Source organism: Arvicanthis niloticus, chromosome 20, assembly GCF_011762505.2.
Source record: "Arvicanthis niloticus isolate mArvNil1 chromosome 20, mArvNil1.pat.X, whole genome shotgun sequence".
NCBI classification, from domain to species: Eukaryota; Metazoa; Chordata; class Mammalia; order Rodentia; family Muridae; genus Arvicanthis; species Arvicanthis niloticus.
In genome coordinates this window covers 18,021,997-18,039,996 of record NC_047677.1, presented here as the reverse complement: position 1 = coordinate 18,039,996, position 18,000 = coordinate 18,021,997, and the positions used below count along the sequence as shown (strand labels likewise).

The window sequence follows — 18,000 nt, the reverse complement described above, 5'->3', positions numbered from 1 at the left end:
AAACTCAGTTCATTAGCCTTGGCAGCAGGGGCCTTTATCTTTAGAACCATCTCACCAGACTAAAATTAAGCTTTTGGAATTTTTTTAAAAAGTGTTTCTTTAAGGTTTTTATTTGTTTTCTGTCACTGTGAGAAATATTGGATACAACCGAGTTTATAAAGAGGTCTGACTAGACTCATAGTTTCAGGGGTTCCAATCCATGATGAGATGATGGCAAGAGCACATCAGCATAGGCATGGATGGCTATGGATGACCAAGAAGAAGAGACCAGTACCCATACTCTAAAGACCTCTCACTAAATCCCATCTTACAGCCTCTGGCAACTCCCCAAATCTCAAGCTAGGGACCAAGCCTCTAGAGCGTGGTCTACCTTGCTCTGCCAATTCCAAAGTTCCTATGTTTCTATCAAACTCAGGTCCCTGACAGAGTAGAGTTATGGCAGTTCACCTCAGCTCTGTAGATGGGGATTTTGTTTGATACAGGACATCGAACCCAAGGCCTTATGGTGTACCACCAGCAAATACATGTTTTTCTTAATTTTGGGAGGATTTAAATACAAAGCCTTGTTTGAATTGATTGGCTTTGCTAAACTATGATGGGTACTAGGGGATCTAGAAAGAGGCTGTAGAGAAGTAAATGATAACTTATTTTACTGTTTTAGATAAAGTTCCTGCTGCATAAGCATGAGCACCTGAGTTTGGATTCCTGGTGCTCACAGGAAATCTGGACCCTCCTCCATAACCCCAGCACAGGGGAGGGACAAACACGAAGAGCTCGGTAGCTCATTGGCCATCCAGCTAATCAAATTGATGAGCTTGTGTTTAGTTTGAATGCTATCTCCAAAGATAAGGTAGAGAGCAACTAAGGAAGGATGTCACCCTCCGGCCTCCACATGTGTTCACTCGCCCATATAAAACACACACCCGGACACATGCAGATTAATAAGAGTGGTAAGGATTCTGATGAGTTAGTGTTATGGGACGCTAAAAAAAAATTAAATTAAATTAAATTAAAAATAAAACCTTCTTTCTTTTGAAATAGGGCTGCTTTCCAAAACAAATTAATTTTGTAGTTAAAGACCTATGAAGAAAAGCATATTGAAGCTGCAGATAGAGTATTTTGTCTGCAATTGGAGTGAATGGGGAAAAAAGAAATTGTCATATCTGAGACACTGAAGGGCACCCTAAGTCTGTCAGATAGGAACTTATTTTCGGTAATTGTTTATTGAGACAAAAACATTTATTCTAACAATGTATTTATAGGGAAATTGGTGGGCGGCTCCTAATGGTGGAAACTCGACTTCCAAATGACCTGATTGAATTTGAAGGAGACTTTTCCTTGGAAGGACTTCGCCTGTGGAAAACCGCATTCTCAGCAATGACGCAGAATCCCAGACCAGGGTCCCCACTTCGTAATGGCCAAGCAGTTGTCAATAAAGAGTCAACTAATAGCCATAAGACGGTAGAAGATAAGAAAATTGTAATTATGCCTTGCAAATATGCTCCAAGTCGGCAACTGGTTCAAGCATGGCTTCAAGCCAAAGAAGAATATGAACGTTCAAAGAAACTCCCTAAAACTGAGCTAACCCCAGTGATAAAATCTGCTGAAAATGTCAGTCCTGTAGTTAATCCAGGTGACACTCGTGCAGTGTCTCTTCTAGTGGATAAATGCCCACATACACTTTCTACTACAGCACATACCAAGGAAGAAGTTAGTAAGTCTCAGATTGCTTTGCAAACATCAACTACAGGATGCAGTCAGACAGTAAGTGCCAGTCAGACACTGCTGCCAGCTGTCTCTGCATCTGTTCCTGAGGAGGATGAAGACAATGACGATAACTGTTATGTTAGTTACAGCTCCCCTGATTCTCCAGGTATTCCACCTTGGCAACAAGCAGCATCCCCAGACTTCAGAGCATTAAACGGAGATGGCAGACATTCGTCCCCAGTCGAGGAGCTTTGTTCCCTAGCTGTTGAGAACTTCTTAAAGCCAATAAAAGATGGCATCCAAAAGAGTCCCTGCTGTGAATCTCGGGAGCCTCAAGTGATCTCTCCGATCCATGCTAGGACGAGAACTGGGAAATGTGAGCCACTCTGTCTTCATAGTACACCAGTTACGCAGAGGAAGTTCCTGGAAAAGCTTCCTGAAGCCACTGGCCTTAGCCCTTTCTCTGTAGGTAAGTGTAGAAATGGTAGGAAGGCAGTGTTCTCAAAGGTAGAGATGAAGCATTTGACTAGATGTAAATGACCTTGTAAGTGAAATTGTAGCTCAGGAAATGAAGGGTTGTGATTAATGCATCACGCTTTAGAAAGTCATGACATGGAAATGCTTTCATCTCTCTTCTGCAAGCCCGTTGTATCTGTCTACCTCTTGGGCAAAGTACAGGAGCCTCGCAGAACTTGATTTTCCCTGTTGGCTTTTTCACACTCACTCAAATCTCCACCACCTTTTTATTTTTGTTTTTCCCAGTTCTGAGTCTCAAAAACCCAGGGCCCATACATACACTTGACTATTGAGGTAAATCTCCAGCTTCTTTCCTGCCAATTACTACAGAAACAACCAAAAATTTTCCTCAACCTTATATCTTAAGCCAAATTTCCTTCTTCAAAGTCAACTTTCTTTTTAAAACATTCTCTTAAAAACAGCCCTGCTTATTTATTTTGTATTCATTTATCAGCCTACTCTAATCTGAATTCTGCCTGTAATTCTACTTTTAAAAAAGTTTCTCAAAAATTTTCTTATGACTAAATCCAGTGGATATGTTTTAATTGTGGCTTCTCAGCAGTCGTTGGCCTGTTGACTACAACTTAGTTTTTGGAGTTTCTCTTGTCTTTATTTGTATTTTTCTACTTGATTTTCTTTTAAATAGATCTTACTATTCTTAGCTGCTGTCAAAGTGTTGCAGTTTATTAAGTCTTAAGCCTTTCTTGGGTTTTCTCCTAAATGATCACATTCCTATCCATAGGGTTAATTCTGGTAATTTGCACATTTGTATTTCAAGCTGGGAATTTAGGCAGCAGAAAACTGACCATATGGCATTTCTACTTGACCGTTCAAAGGACCACAAGATTGGCCCTTAAATCATGATGTCAGTGCCTGCATTCATTACCACCTTACCAAAACACTCAGGCCCATGTGCCCCATGAGAATTCACAGGTACATCTGATCTTTCAGTTCCCCAGCCTGCATATCTCTCTCTCTCTCTCTCTCTCTCTCTCTCTCTCTCTCTCTCTCTCTCTCTCTCTCTCTCTCTCCTCTCTCTTCTCTCTTTCTGTCTTTCTCTTTCTCCCTCCCTTCCCTCAATGAATACTATATCATCCACACAATATATATATGTAGCATCACCTGACTGCCTTGGTAAGCACCTTGGTTTTCAGTCCATTACCAGGTTCCTTCATTTTATTTCTGCCACCACAGCTTTATGCTGGCTCATTATCATCTCTTGCCTAAGTGTCTACAGGCCTTCTTAGATACTCACTGCATGGCAACCTACTATGCATATTTCAGTTCAGAAAAAAACCAAGATTTAATTAGATATAAATTACCAATTAGTTCCTCACTCACTCAGAATTTGGCTTTTTGGAATTTCAGTTACATACAGACAACTGCAGTCCGAAAATACTACTTATAATACTCTGTAAATACATGATCTATAAGTTTTAAGTCATATGCTATTTTGAATATCATGAAATATGAACCATGTCTAATGTATCCATTCTATACATGACACCCTCTTGTTCATCATTTAGTAGTCGTCTTGGTAATCCATCCAACTGTTGTGGGATTGGAGCACTTATGTTCAATAGTCTTTATTTTACTTCATGATCCCGAAGCATAGAAGTGATGATACTGTCGGTTCATAGATTCATAGATGCCAAAGGGCAACAAGAAAACGTGGTCTTTATGAAAAAGTAAAGAAAATAAGAATGTTTGAGAAAGAGATAACATGCATGTAACTTATTAGAGTATATTATTGGGATTCTATTTTATTACTGGGTATTGTAATCTTACTGTGCCTAGTTTATAAATTAAATGCTATTATGGGGAGTAGGTAGGCAGGTAGGTAGGTAGAGCAAACGTAGTGTGATAGAAATCAGTAGTGTCTACAGTTGTCCACCAGAGGGCTCAGAACACCCACACAGGTAAGAACTGTTGTTCTCTCACTTATGTATGTGTGGTGAATTATGATTCTTTCTAGAACACAAACTTTATGTCACTCCTTCCTCATCATAAATATGTGATGAATGAGTGAATTAGCCCCAAGTTAATGACTAAGATATAAAACTCAGTAATTAAATGTAAATGTGCTTTTTTAAACATGTAAGAGTTTGAGGTATTTTATAGAAATTGGAGATTTTAATTAATTTCATTTTAAAATTATGAAATCTAGAAAAATGTGTATGACAGAATTCACAAATGATATTTGTTTGAAAAACAAAACAGAAGCAGATGTACAAGTTAAAAGTGAAATCTCTTTCTACAGAACCAAAAACCCAGAAGTTGTATAAGAAAGGAAGTGATGCTGAGAGTCTGAGGAGAGTTCTCCTGACAACGCAAGTAGAGGTAACTATACCCGACACATACAGCTCAGTGCAAGGCCAAGTCTGCGTTTGAGAGCTCACTCTGTCCTAACTTAATTTTTACATTATTTACATATTGTTGAGAAAATAAATAACATTTTTCTTTAGCTTTTTTTATTGTTAGGTTATAAAAGATTCTTATGTGTAAATACAAATATTACAGAAAAAGTGACTATGACAACCAGAATGTAAATTACGATGATTTGTATACATAACTGGTAACTGGCAGTATCAAACAGTCTAGTCACAGCAGAGCTTAAGGAAGAGATTATTTGCTTCCTTGGTTGCTTGGTCTGTTTTGATTTGGTTTGGTTTGGTTTTTGAAACAGGGTTTCTCTGTTTCAAAACACAGAGCACTGGCTGTGTTGGAACTCATTCTATAGATCAGGCTTAGCCTTGAACTAACAGAGATTCACCTGCCTCCACCTCCCAAGTGCTGGGATTAAACACATGTACCACCACCACCGGGCTAAATAAGTGGACTTTTTTTATTTCACCAAAAATATATCCCTTTTTTTTTTTTTCAAATATAACTTAATTCTTAAATTTTTTTTACCAAGTTACAAAAGAAAGCAGCATTATCTACTATTGAAGTTGAGAAATTATAATTGTCCTTATTCAAATACTAAAGATAGTACTTTATTGAGAAGTATAAGGTTATGTGAAAGAACTGTGTTAGACATTGTCTTTGGAAATAAATGTAGGAAACCACTTCCAGATTACCTACTACTCAGAAAGGTCATTACATAGAAGATGTGTTTTAGTATTTTTGCATTGAGGCTATACCACAAACTTTGACTTATAAAACTTTTATATTATAAGCTATTGATACTAAAAACGAGTAACAGTGCATTGTAAACATAAATCAATATGTTATGGGAAATTATTAATTTATTTAAATAGCATAAAGGTATTTTAAGAACAGAGAGAGCTGGATATAGTGGGTCACATGTGTAATCTCAGCACTGGGGAGTCTAAGACAGATCACCGTGAGGACGAGGCTAGTCTGGGCTGCCAGTGTGTGCAGCAGTGGGTAAGGTACACATGCATACTTTCACACCATTACGAACTTCAGCCAAGTAGTTATAAATATATTAAATACTTGATCTTTCTTTCAAGAAAGGTCAAGATAAATATCCATGTAGTATAAATATCAGCTCTACCTGACTCCTGCTTTCAGTATTTGGGGCTTGTAAAATCAAATGTCAACACATGCTTTGTTTATTGATTGTATCATATTTCTACAGTTACTAAAATAAAATGAATGTTAATAAACTTTTTCTTAAACATAAAGAGAATCTTTATGTTTATCATGTTCATTATTTAATACTAAGTATATAAAGTGTTTAAACAAGAATAATTGAAAGAAAGAACGGTTGCTTATGTCTTTTTCTGGCTCTGTCTTTTTTAAATAGAATCAGTTTGCAGCAGTAAATACTCCAAAGAAAGAAACTTCTCAGATTGATGGACCATCCTTAAACAATACTTATGGTTTCAAAGTCAGCATACAGAACTTACAAGAGGCAAAGGCTTTACACGAGGTAAGACTGCAGCAGTAAGCCTGCACACACTATGCTTAACTATCCAGATCTGTCATAGGACAAGTATGGAAATGTTTAACCAGAAAGGGATATGTTACATTTTCTTCATTGATCATCATCTTGTTATTCTACTGTAGTTGGGTAAAACAGGAAAAAAGTAAATATTGACTAATTATTGAGACTGACTTATATTTTCACCACCTTTGCAAAATTATTAACTAAAACTTAGTTTATAGAAGTTAAATTAGAAAATATTTTGATATTTTAGAATTATATATTTAAAAAAACTCTGTTTTATTATGCTATTGTTCTGAAATGTATCATATCTCAATTGTGATTTTCTTTTTCTGTTTGGTTGTCTTAGTAGATTATTTTTCTATAAAAGAAGAAAATGATGATTCACAAACTATACAAAGTACTTGACTTTTACATTTTAAACATGTATGTGAAAGGCTAGGACACTTTCTTACAAAAATGTAAATTAATCATAGTGTGGATTGGAAACTCAAAGCACTTGCCTATCTGATAGGCATTTGACACTACTTGTCATTTGACACTACTGTGTATGTCTGAGGCCCCAAGAGGCCAGAAGAGGGCACTAAATCCTACCATTGTGCTATGCACCAAAAGCAGGAGTACATAGCAAATGCTCACAATTAAAAATTAAAGGAAATGTTTTTTTCAGCTCTAATTATTGGGATGGCAAGCTGGTTTGCTCAGTAAAGGCACTTGCCACTCAGCCTGACAACCTGAATTTTCAGTCCCTGGAGCTCACGTGGTGGGAGGAGAGAACCAGCTCCCACAAGTTGTCCTTTGCCTACACAACACACACACAAACATACGTGGCCACATGTGTGCACACATACAAATAAAAATTTTTTATTTTGCAAATAAACACAATATCTACTAAAGCAAAATAGATAGCTTTAGCAAAAAAGTCTTGTTTTTTAAAAATAATTTGTGCTTTTGGACATATTATGCTGGTGTGTATGTGTTTCTTGTCTGTCTGTCTATCTGTCTGTTTTTCTGTGTTAATATGTGCAAGTGTCCACAGAGGCCAGAGAAGGACATGAGATCCCATGGAGCTGCAGTCACTGTTGTTTACAGGATGTGGCATGTTAACGTGGGCGTTGGGATCCTCATCGTTGTCCAGCAAGCTCCTTTAACCACTGAGCCATCATTCTATCCCCAGAAAACCTTGTTACCTTTGGTTGTTTGCTTCTTATTTGAAAAGCATAATTCTATTTATTATCTATTTATAATCCTTGTGGATTATAACTACAAATCCTTTCTAATTTATATGATCTGAATAATTATGAAGAGACAATAAATAGTCTTATTTTCCAATGCCAGCTGCATGTATATGGTAGCATACACCATGCAATCATGAATTCAGGCCAAATCCATATGTTGACTTTTAATTTATTTTTACTTTTCCTTATTCTGAGACAGACTATTGCTGTTTCCTATTGGATTTGAGATTGTGAGCAGAAGCCCCAAGTGTTAGGACAGCAGGCCTGCTCTGCTGTGCCTATCTCTGTCTTGATTCTAAAAAGACATTAAGAATTGCAATTGAGAAGTTTTTATTAACAAAGCATAAGTGTGAAAACGATTTACCGTATGCTGCATGCCTGTGAGCATATGTACGTCATCAGATGAAATGGCTTGTTACATAGTGGATTTCATAACAGTTCTTTAAATTTTATTTCTTAAGGTAAAATTAAAACTTAAAAATTGGCTCATGTGCAAAAGGTCTAAATTTAGGTAATCCTTTTATAGTAGCAGATTAATACATATAAACTTTAAACTAAAAGACAATTTCTGTTTTGAGTTTAAAGGTACAGGTCTAATATAGTTAACTATGAAATGTGATAGACTGGTTTGAATGTGGATAAGCATTTGAACTAATTCTTTTCCTCAAAAACAAATTAAGACACACTGCATAGATTGTAAATAAATACTTTTTAAGTACTGCCACTGAGAAGTGACAGCCCAAGCATTTTTTGAAATAAGAACATGAATAAATCTAATTTTGGAAACAAAAGTCTTAAGTTTAAGAAATTCATGGGCTAATTGCAACTTTGTCTTTTATGTCCATATTTTCTATATTTTAGCTTGTTTCTTCAGAGTCTTAGTGAAAAGCACTTCTTTGAACATTCATGCTGCAAAACACTTTAAGCATAATTTTTAATTTCCTTTGGTAGATACAAAATCTTACCTTAATCAGTGTGGAGTTACATGCTCGAACTAGAAGAGACTTACAGCCAGATCCTGAGTTTGACCCAATCTGTGCTTTGTTCTACTGCATTTCATCTGACACTCCACTCCCAGACACAGAGAAGACAGAGCTCACGGGCGTGATAGTGATTGATAAGGACAAGACAGTCACCCATCAAGGTATTGTTCATTTTTAACAATGACATGCTTGCCCGCCAGTTGGGGTTGTGGGTGCAGAGTGACAGGTTCTCACATAGCCCACCTTGTACTGGCAGTGTAGCTGAGGCTAGCATTGACGTTGTACTGGCAGTGTAGCTGAGGCTAGCATTGAACTTGGATCCTTTCGGCCTCTACTTCCCAAGTGCTAGGATAACAGGCATCTGCCAGCCACCATGCATGACTTGGAATGACTCTTAAGAAAATTTCCTTCCTAAAGAACTGTAAGGAAACAGGAAGACTCTTTTCTAATGTTGGCTGAGGTTGAGGTAGGAAGCTATACTTTTTCCTAGATTTGTGGCTCTTATTTTAATTGTTACAACCAAAGGTAGACTGGAGATGGGATGGAGCACTTACCTAGCATGTGTGAGTGCTCTTGGTTCTGTCTTCGGCACCACAGGGGAGGAAAAACCAGAAACCCTGTGGACACAAAGATCTTAATTAAACTTTTAATTAACACATAACTCATAAACGACTGATTATTCACAACCAACCCAAATAATCATGTCTATCGTTAGCTTGGGTAAACAATCTTCATTATCTGCAGATATTTTGCTGCTAACACAGATTGTTTGCTTTAGAACATTGTTAACTACTATAAATTAATTGTTTGTGAGTTATCATATTTTCTATTTATATATCTTCCTAAGTAATTGTACTTTGGTTCAAAGGTTCTTCTTACACCATAGAAGCATTTTAGGAAATGCAAGTATTTCTCTGAGGTTTTAAAGGGAACTCTTACAAATTATTTAAGTCTCTTGTGGAAGATTTAGTATAGAAGAAAGAAGAATCTTATGTTTAATCATGGCTAACACCAGCTAACATACCAATCACTGAATTTTTATAAATTTTTCATAATAGTCGGTGTTGACAGTTTGAAATTAACCATGGTAAGATGATTTTACGTAATGGAAATAGGCAAGCAAAGACTCATGTAAGGATTTTTTTTTTTTCTTGAAGAAGTGTTTATTAACCATTTTCTAGCATAATTGTGAATAAAATATTCTCTGCTAAACAAAGCTTTATCATTAGGAAAATTAAGCATAGAAGCATTAAATTGTTTTCAAGTGATATGTTATTGCTTGGGAATTTTATAAATGAAGACTAAGGGGATAACTGAAAATGTAAAACTTGATTTTAGTTAATGTTACATTAGAAAAACCATTTAAGGAAGTTTTCAAGTAGTTGGACTGTTATAGTTTTACTTTAGGGGGGGTCAGTTTTTTTTTTTTTTTTAATTCTTTAATGCAGAAGTAAAGACTGATACTACTTTTATATAATAGTATATGATATAATGTTATATATAAAACAAGTATTTTATTTCCTTAGATATCAGATGTCAGACCCCATTACTTATCAGATCTGGGATTACAGGATTAGAAGTGACCTACGCTGCTGATGAGAAGGCTCTCTTCCAGGAAATTACGAATATAATAAAGAGGTATTGTCTTATATTTTCTGAGTTTTGCATTTGCATTATTCAGTCGTTTCACATAAGATATAATGGAGGGCGAGAGTTACCTTCAGGACCCTGGAAAGTGAGTGATCATCCTTAGGAAGTTTACTATACTCAGCCTCCTGTTCTCAGTTTCATTCCATCAAACACGGGACAGGAAAAGCAATGCTGTGTTATTACAATTAGGGGAATAAAGAAAAATATATGCTTCGAGCTTCTCAATTGGATTTTAAGATGATTTTTCTATAGTTCTGAAGTAATGTGGATTGGTACAAAAGTTCAGTTGTGTTACTCACTTAAAGAAGTTTCTGCCTTGGGAGCTAGCCATCATTTCAGTAATATTTTGAATCCGTTGGTTTTATTTATTTTTTTTTTTACTTTAATAATTAATCTTTGTTAAAAGTACATCTAGTACTGCATGGCTTGAAGTACATGGCTTGAACCTGAAAATGGACCCCCAGACAAAGTTATTAAATTAACAGGCTGGCAAGCCAAGGACAGGTAGATTCTGCATAGAGCCTTACCAACCTAAGACAGAAGTGCATTGCCTTTGATAATGCATATTCCATGATGGGTAAGAAAGGCATTCTTGTCAGGACGACCTAAGACAGGCTCAGTCTTGTTAACAAAATAAAAAAGGGGGAGAGGTGGAGAGCCTTTGGAGCTGCTTGGCAGGAATCTGACATGGACCAAGGACAAGGAAAGGGACTGCTTGGCAGGAATATGACATTGGCCAAGGGCAAGGAAGTAGGCTTCAAGGAGGAATCTGATATTAGACTAGAACAAAGAAGTAATTTCAGGTAGGAATCTAAATCTTAGGCTAGAACAAAGGAGTAATCTCAGGCAGGAATCTAAATATTAGGCCAGAACAAAGAGGTAATCTCAGGCAGGAATCTAAATCTTAGGCTAAAACAAGGAAGTAGGCTTTGGACACATGAAAATGACCTTGGGCTAGGACAGGGAAGTAAGTTCAGATACTTTGGTCATCCTGATACGCCCTTAGAAACAGTGATACTGGGGGTGTTCACATAACTGGGTTTAATGCCTTGCTTTTTCTTTGACTATTTGTGTTTATTGTATTGCTTGTTCCTCGACTATTTGCATCTATTGTGTTGCTAGACCCTCAACCTAGAACTGACCTTATTACATGCATGTAATCAAAATGGTATAAAAGCATAAAGGAAGAGGGGGTATAGGATAGGGGGTTCTAGGGAGGGGAAAGGGAAATGACATCTGTACTGTAAATAAATAAAATAGCCAATAAAAAATGAATCCTATATGCTAAATATAAAAATCAATGAGAAAAAAAAACAGGCATGATGACTTACTTTTATAATCCAAACACTGAATAGTCTAAAATAGGATTGGAAGTTTGAAGCTAGCCTGGGCTACATAATAAGACTCTTGTCTCAAAAATAGTAAGAAGCTGAAAGTGTAGATCAGGGATAGAGTAGTTATCTAGCTTGTGTACAGCTGGTAATGATAATAATAAGTTACATATACAAGTAAATAATACAAATGAAACCCATAGATCAAAAAAAAAAAAAAAAAAAAACACCTATCACCATAGTTTTGAGGGTTTTTTATGTAGCAACTGAAAGTTTTAGTCTCAAAACATAACTATAATCAATTCCTCTCTTCCCTATGGTTTTCCCCTTGAAGTTAAATACATTTATTCTTCTCTTGTATTGTAAGAAAAATATTTCATGGCAGTCACCCATGGAGGGCTTAAGAGGAGCCACAGAACAATCCTGAGTTTGATCAGGCTGTCAGTTGGGCCTTACCAGAACAATCATGCAGTGATGAGGAGGCCCCTCCTCTTGGGTTCTCAAGCTTGATTTTCCTGCATTGGTTTCTCTCTCAGTACTTTCATCTACTACTGAGTGAATTGCCCTCCTTCTCAGAAGACAGACCTATCATCTCTTAGACATTATTTTGTGTGAGAACCCAGTCAACACTAACACCACAAGGAAAGTATTTGAATCTTTTTTTCCTCAGCATTAACACTATTAAAAGGCTGTATAGGTTAAAAATTTTAAATGACGGTTCTGTGACCTGGAAGATCTTTATCCTAATACCATGCCCTCTCACGTCTCACACTTTGCCATTCCTGCCCACATCTTATTTACAGTCTTGCCTTCAGTACAGTAGTAATTGCTTGTCTCTTCCCCCCAGATTTCATCAAATTCTGCCAAGAAATGTGGAACAGTCTTAGTGAAATTAAGCTCAATCTAAGTCATTCGATAGCAACCATTCTGCAGCTACTGCTGACGCATTCCTTCCCAATTGAATGGCCATTGGGGATATAGGTTTTGATCTTGGTCCTCCACCGTGAGGGTGGTTCTTCTGGGCACAGTTCCAAATGTAATGTTGTGTGCTCTGATGTTTTCTTCTCTAGGTATGACCCTGACATTCTGCTAGGCTACGAGATCCAGATGCACTCCTGGGGCTACCTCTTACAGAGGGCGGCTGCTCTGAGTGTGGACTTATGTCAGATGATTTCGAGAGTGCCGGGTATGTAGAACTGCAAATGTTTTGTTACAACTACAGAGAAGTTATAGAGTAAATAATGACAAAATTAGAGGAAGGAAATATCATTCCAGCTCAGTTTTTTTCTATTAAACTGTGATAAATTCTAGATGTGACCCCATATAGAAAGGGTTAAAGCACAAGAAAAAAATCTGAATTCTTACTGCTACATATGTTGTTTTATATATTGGGTCTTTCCCACATTAATCATGTTTCCATATATAAATCTTTTTATAACAAATCGTACCATCTACTCCATCTTTAGTGTACTTTCTTCATCCAGTATCCTAGAACTAGTTTATCACGTTATGACATAGTCCTCATGATTGTTGTGAAGCTGCATAACCCTTGACTTTATAAACCATGATTTTACTGTTTTGTCTTGTTTTATATCTTCATTCATTAAATTGGTAAGAAAGGACCTAACAGCACTAATAAAAATTAATGGTTAAGTAATTGGTCTTTTTTACTTGAGTACAAGTCAAAAAAACATAGTGTGAATTTTAAGAGCAATTCCTGAAAGTTTGGTACTGAGTTTACAGAGAAGGGCTAATAATGTTCATGTCAGATGATATATGGTATATGATATGGTGTTCGGTAACTAACTGGGGTTTTGTCGCTGGAAGACACTAACTCCCTCTCTGGGCAGTCATGAGTGGTCTGTAGAGCTACAACAGTTTAAAATTGGCTTTGGCTCTTGTAGCTTTTGGGAGAGTCTTCCAAGTGTTGAGGAGAGGCAGCCCTCAGATGCGCTTGTTAATTACATTGGTTGTAAGAGATAAAGGTCAAAAGAATGATTGAAAATGTCCTAGATTAGGACTGTAGCTCAGCAGTAGAGTGTCTGTCTGAAATCCTTGAGGTTTTGAGTTTGCTTCCAGTACCACAGAAAAGAAAGGAGCTGTGGAAGGAGAAGAGGGGAGGCAAGGAAGGAGAGCTCGTGTCCTTTCAGAGTCATTGCTAAGGCTTTTGTTAAGCAGCAGAGTACAACAGAAAGGGTGTGTGGTTAGTGAGGTAGCACAGGAGTAGTGAAGTGCAGATTCTGAAGAGAAGACTCCCTGGGGAATAGATCCATTGCACGATTAACTCATCCATAGAGTGGAGGAGGTACTGATAGAACTGTCAAGGTGATTGCAGTTGTGTCTGAAAACAGTGAACACTGTGTGAATGTTGTTGCTAATGTTGTTTTTGAACATTATCTCCTTAGCATAAAGAAAGAAATGAGAGGTGTGTGGGTGAGTGAGTGTACGTGGCCTTCAGGGTAAAGAGATCCTTCTTTGCAATACTACTTGTTCCTTACCATGTGAACCAGGACAAGATGTAGTGCTTCTAAGTAGAATGTTATAATACAAAGGGAAACTTACAGTGGGCGTGCTAAAGAAGCAGTGTTGGAAACGTTCCTAGAACATGATAGATGTATAAAACACAGTACATATATTCAACAACATTCACCAAATCTATTGTTACTTTTATTCTCAGAAAATCATCGCCCATGAAACTAGACTCAGTTCTCTTTGCTCTAAGGAACTCTGAGTTCTCCATAAACTGTTAAGAGAATTTTTTTTTTTTTTTAGTGTCTCAGATTTTGAGAGAATCATGTATATATTAAAGCTGTTACTTGGGCCTGGGGAGATGGCTCCATGAGGGCTTCCTGTATAAGCATGGGGACCTCAGTTGTATCCCCAGTGCCCAGGTAAAAGCTAGGTGTGGTGGTAGGCACCTGTTAACCCAGCCCTGGGAGACGAGGCAGGAGAATCACTGAGGTTTACTAACAGGCTAGCCTCCATAAATTAATCAGTACTAGGTTCAGTAAGAGAATGCCTTAAACAGTAAGGTAGAGGGAGAGCAGTGGAGAAACCTCTGGTTTCCATGTTTACATGTACAGGCACACACACACCATATACAAGCTTTTTGTTTTGAGGGTTTGTTTGTTTTTCAAAAGATAACTAGTTTTTCAAAAGACTTTTGCTTTTGCTTAAGGTGGGTCTTACTGCAGCTCATGTTGACCTTGAAGTTGTAGTATTGCTGCTTCTCTGGCTTCTGTGTACAGGGATCACACCTAGAGTAAAGGCCCTTTTCATGCTAGGCAAACGGATACAAAATAAAAATGCTGCAGCATTAGGTGTTAATAAAAGTAGCAGCAGAAATTACTAAATTAAAAGAAGGAAGGTTATTGATTAAATAAACATAGCCTGGGACATCTTGTATGGCATTCAGTGCAGGATATTGCAGGAGTTGGAGGTGATGGTGACTGAGTAGCCTCTGGGGGAAGGGGAATAAAATGGCAAATTACAAGGAGTATGGTCTCTAGTTCTAGGTTTTCTGAACTACGAATGTTACTAGGCTTTGCTGGGTGGAATACAAGTTTCTGCAAGTAAGTAAATGAAATAAAGGTGCTGCATGTATTGAACAATGGCTGCGGTATTTCAGCTCAGATTAAAAATCAAGAATTTATATGGACAGCAATACCCTTAGACACTTAGAGAACTTTTATGATTTATCCAGAATTAACACGTTGATTTTTTTGGGTTCATCACCAATAGAACCTGACTTAGCAGTGGCTGGAATCCACCCATTGCCTTCTAGTTCAGTTCACCACGTTCACCATCATCTCCTGTTAGTCCTGTGCTACTTCAAGATACTAAACCCACACTTGGGATGGGCAGCAGCCATTTCCTCTAGTTCTGGCCATCCTGACATGCAGTTAAGAACCCGATCCATTTTTGAATGCCCTTGATTTTCTTATCAAACCCATAAGTTTAGTTCATGGTAGTATTCACAGGTTTCAAGAGAAGTTTTGTTTTTTGTTTTTGTCAAATGACTGGAGAGATTATACAGTCCAAGTTCAGCTGTGACTTTGGCAGACACAAGTTGTCATCAGAAAGATAACTAGTCTATTTGTAAGAGTAAATGGGAAACTCCTTTGCCTCGCTGTGCACCACCACCTAAAAGTGGCACTGACAGGAGCTCTCTGGGCACCCTTGAGTATTACATCTTTCCTGAGGCTGTCTTCAAATGTACCAAATCATATTTCTATTTCTTGTGCATCTGAAATTAGAATTACTTCATGTATGTATATCTTATATGATAATTCACATCAGCCTTGTTGTTACAGAGATTCAAAATGACAGGGAATAGAAACCGTGCCCATTCTAGAGCACTTAACCACTGCACAGATGGTAGTGAAATTGATTAGCGTGAAGTCTTCGAGTAAATGTGAATGTCCTCTTTAGGGAAAATGAGGCTGACCCTCCCCTTCCATGCAGTGATGCGTACACATCTGTAATGGTGTGATGTTGCCCTTTATCTTCAAATTAATGAGAACAAGTGTTGAGTTCTGTCGGCTCCCCACAAACAAGTCCTCTTAGATTTGTCCTGTTGATGACAAAAGGCGGCCTGTGAAAATCTGTATTAGATGGCTTTTTCATAGAAATTCTCAAGTCATTGATTCTCATGTACTTGTGACCAGTGTCCTGTGAAACTGAAGAAAATGCGTCCTGCCTACCGTTGATGAAACATTTATATGCAAAATAATATACTTAAAAGGGAAAAATATAATTTTGAAGATACTTTACCTATTAGTAGGAATTACATTTAAAGTACATTTTCAAACTTCATTGAAATGTTTTCATTGAGAAATATTCAAATTTAAACCTTTTTGGATTTTGTATAGACAAAAATAAATATACATGGTCATCTCTTAGCATCCTGGGTTCCACGTCTGTGGAGTCGGTTAACTATGAATCAGAATGCACATGCACTAAGGAGCTGTGTAGATGGTACATGTAACTAATATGGTAATGTTCATAGACAGATACTAAGGCATTTTATTTAAGGAGCTGTTCCCTTTGTTATCTATAGGATACCCAGGAACCATCCTCTAGATTCCAAGGGACAAGCATATACTCTGTATAGAAAGAGGAAGAGAATGCCTTGTTGTCTTTATATTTATTTTACAAAACTTTTACATGATTTAAGAAAGAAAAATTGATTTTTTTTTAGTTAAAATAATGAGCAATAATGAAATAGACTGAATCAGATTTTACCTTTAGTCTTAGTTCTTAGTTCTTTATATTGGTCTCGTTTTCTTTTCCATCATTCACCAAACGCTTGTTTTTGTGAGCCTTGATGCAGTCTACATTCTTTTTCCATAGATGACAAAATTGAAAACAGATTTGCAGCGGAAAGAGATGACTATGGATCGGATACAATGAGTGAAATCAATATTGTTGGAAGAATTACACTGAACCTTTGGAGAATCATGAGAAATGAGGTAAGGTATTTTCTCTAAAATGCTTGGCAGTAAGATTAGGCCAATATAACAGTGTACTCATTACAAAGTATTAGGATAAATTCTCTATGTTTTGTGATTTATTATTGTATGTAAATAAAGTTACAAAATATAAAATGGCTAAATAAAAAAGAATTACACCTTCATTGTTTTTCTACTTATATCTAACTAACTAGAAGAAAAATGAGTATCATCATACATACTTGTATTTCTCAGAACTTGAAAGTAAGACAGGAGAATCATGAACCTGTGGCTAGCCTGGGCTGTGGCTAGCCTAGGCTGTATCCTGAGACCCGTTATAATGACAGTCTACAGCTGTAATGGAGTATTATGAGGTTCTTGTTCAGTACTGTGTAATTTCATCATTAAGAAAATCTAGTCTAGACTTCAGAAGGAAACTCTCTTAGTGAATAAATTTAAATACTGGGCCAAATTGGAGAGAAGATATTTAGACATAGTTAATACCAGCATCCAGTTGAGTGGGCTTTTGGGTTAAATGATTTCAACAAACTCTCCTGTTAATTTTTAATCCTTAATAGGAATAATTATTTCACACACAATGAAAACATGCTTGTAGGGCTTACTAAATGATATTTATGTCTTTGAAGTTGTCTGTTTTCTCTAAGTGAAATGTAAGTTTCCTGCTCTAAGTTGGTTGTTTTCAGATTCTGGGCTTTTGGGTAATAATAGGTAAAATGTCTAGATGGTAATTCATTCTCCAATGGCATCTCCTATTTGAACTACTTTCTATTTTTTCCTTGCTATTCATTGATTGTTGTGGCTATCCTGAGCTTATGCTCAACACTGACTTCCAAGCATGCTGGAGCACTGTCACCTGCTAACCATGTCAGATGGGGCAGTGGGTTCTTTAGATACAATTTAGGTAACGTCAGTTTTTCCCATTTCTTCTTTGTGCCACGAGTCAGGAGTTATGCTCACATTTAATCTCATTTGGAACCGTGCATTAGTGAATCTGCTTGACGACAGTGCTATTTCATGTGCAGTTGTGTGCTGTGAGGATTTGCATATGCACCTGTCTGTGGAAGCCAGAGGCCAACCTTGAGTATTGTTTCTCAGGAGCCATCCACCTTGTACCTTGTAACAGGGTCTCTTATTGGTGTGGATCTTTTCTCCTCCCCAGTACTCGGATTACAAGCTATGTTACCATGGGTG

At 37.1% G+C, this 18,000-nt stretch overlaps 1 protein-coding gene and 1 pseudogene across 6 annotated transcripts in view; both read left to right on the top strand.

Moving 5' to 3' along the window:
- The window catches only part of Rev3l (REV3 like, DNA directed polymerase zeta catalytic subunit), a 157,674-nt gene that overhangs the window by 102,891 nt on the left and 36,783 nt on the right, over positions 1–18,000 (top strand). For all 6 annotated transcript variants that reach the window (XR_013105471.1, XR_013105470.1, XM_076917128.1 and 3 more), the window contains 7 exons: positions 1,263–2,176; positions 4,484–4,563; positions 5,996–6,121; positions 8,326–8,518; positions 9,884–9,995; positions 12,409–12,524; positions 16,691–16,809. Coding sequence is in view for 4 of the 6 variants with exons in the window: in XM_076917128.1 (XP_076773243.1) it covers positions 1,263–2,176; positions 4,484–4,563; positions 5,996–6,121; positions 8,326–8,518; positions 9,884–9,995; positions 12,409–12,524; positions 16,691–16,809 (1,660 nt within the window). In the remaining 2 variants the exon portion in view is untranslated. The remainder of the gene's footprint in view (positions 1–1,262; positions 2,177–4,483; positions 4,564–5,995; positions 6,122–8,325; positions 8,519–9,883; positions 9,996–12,408; positions 12,525–16,690; positions 16,810–18,000) is intronic.
- LOC117724653 (E3 SUMO-protein ligase PIAS2 pseudogene) lies at positions 14,508–15,870 on the top strand (annotated as a pseudogene).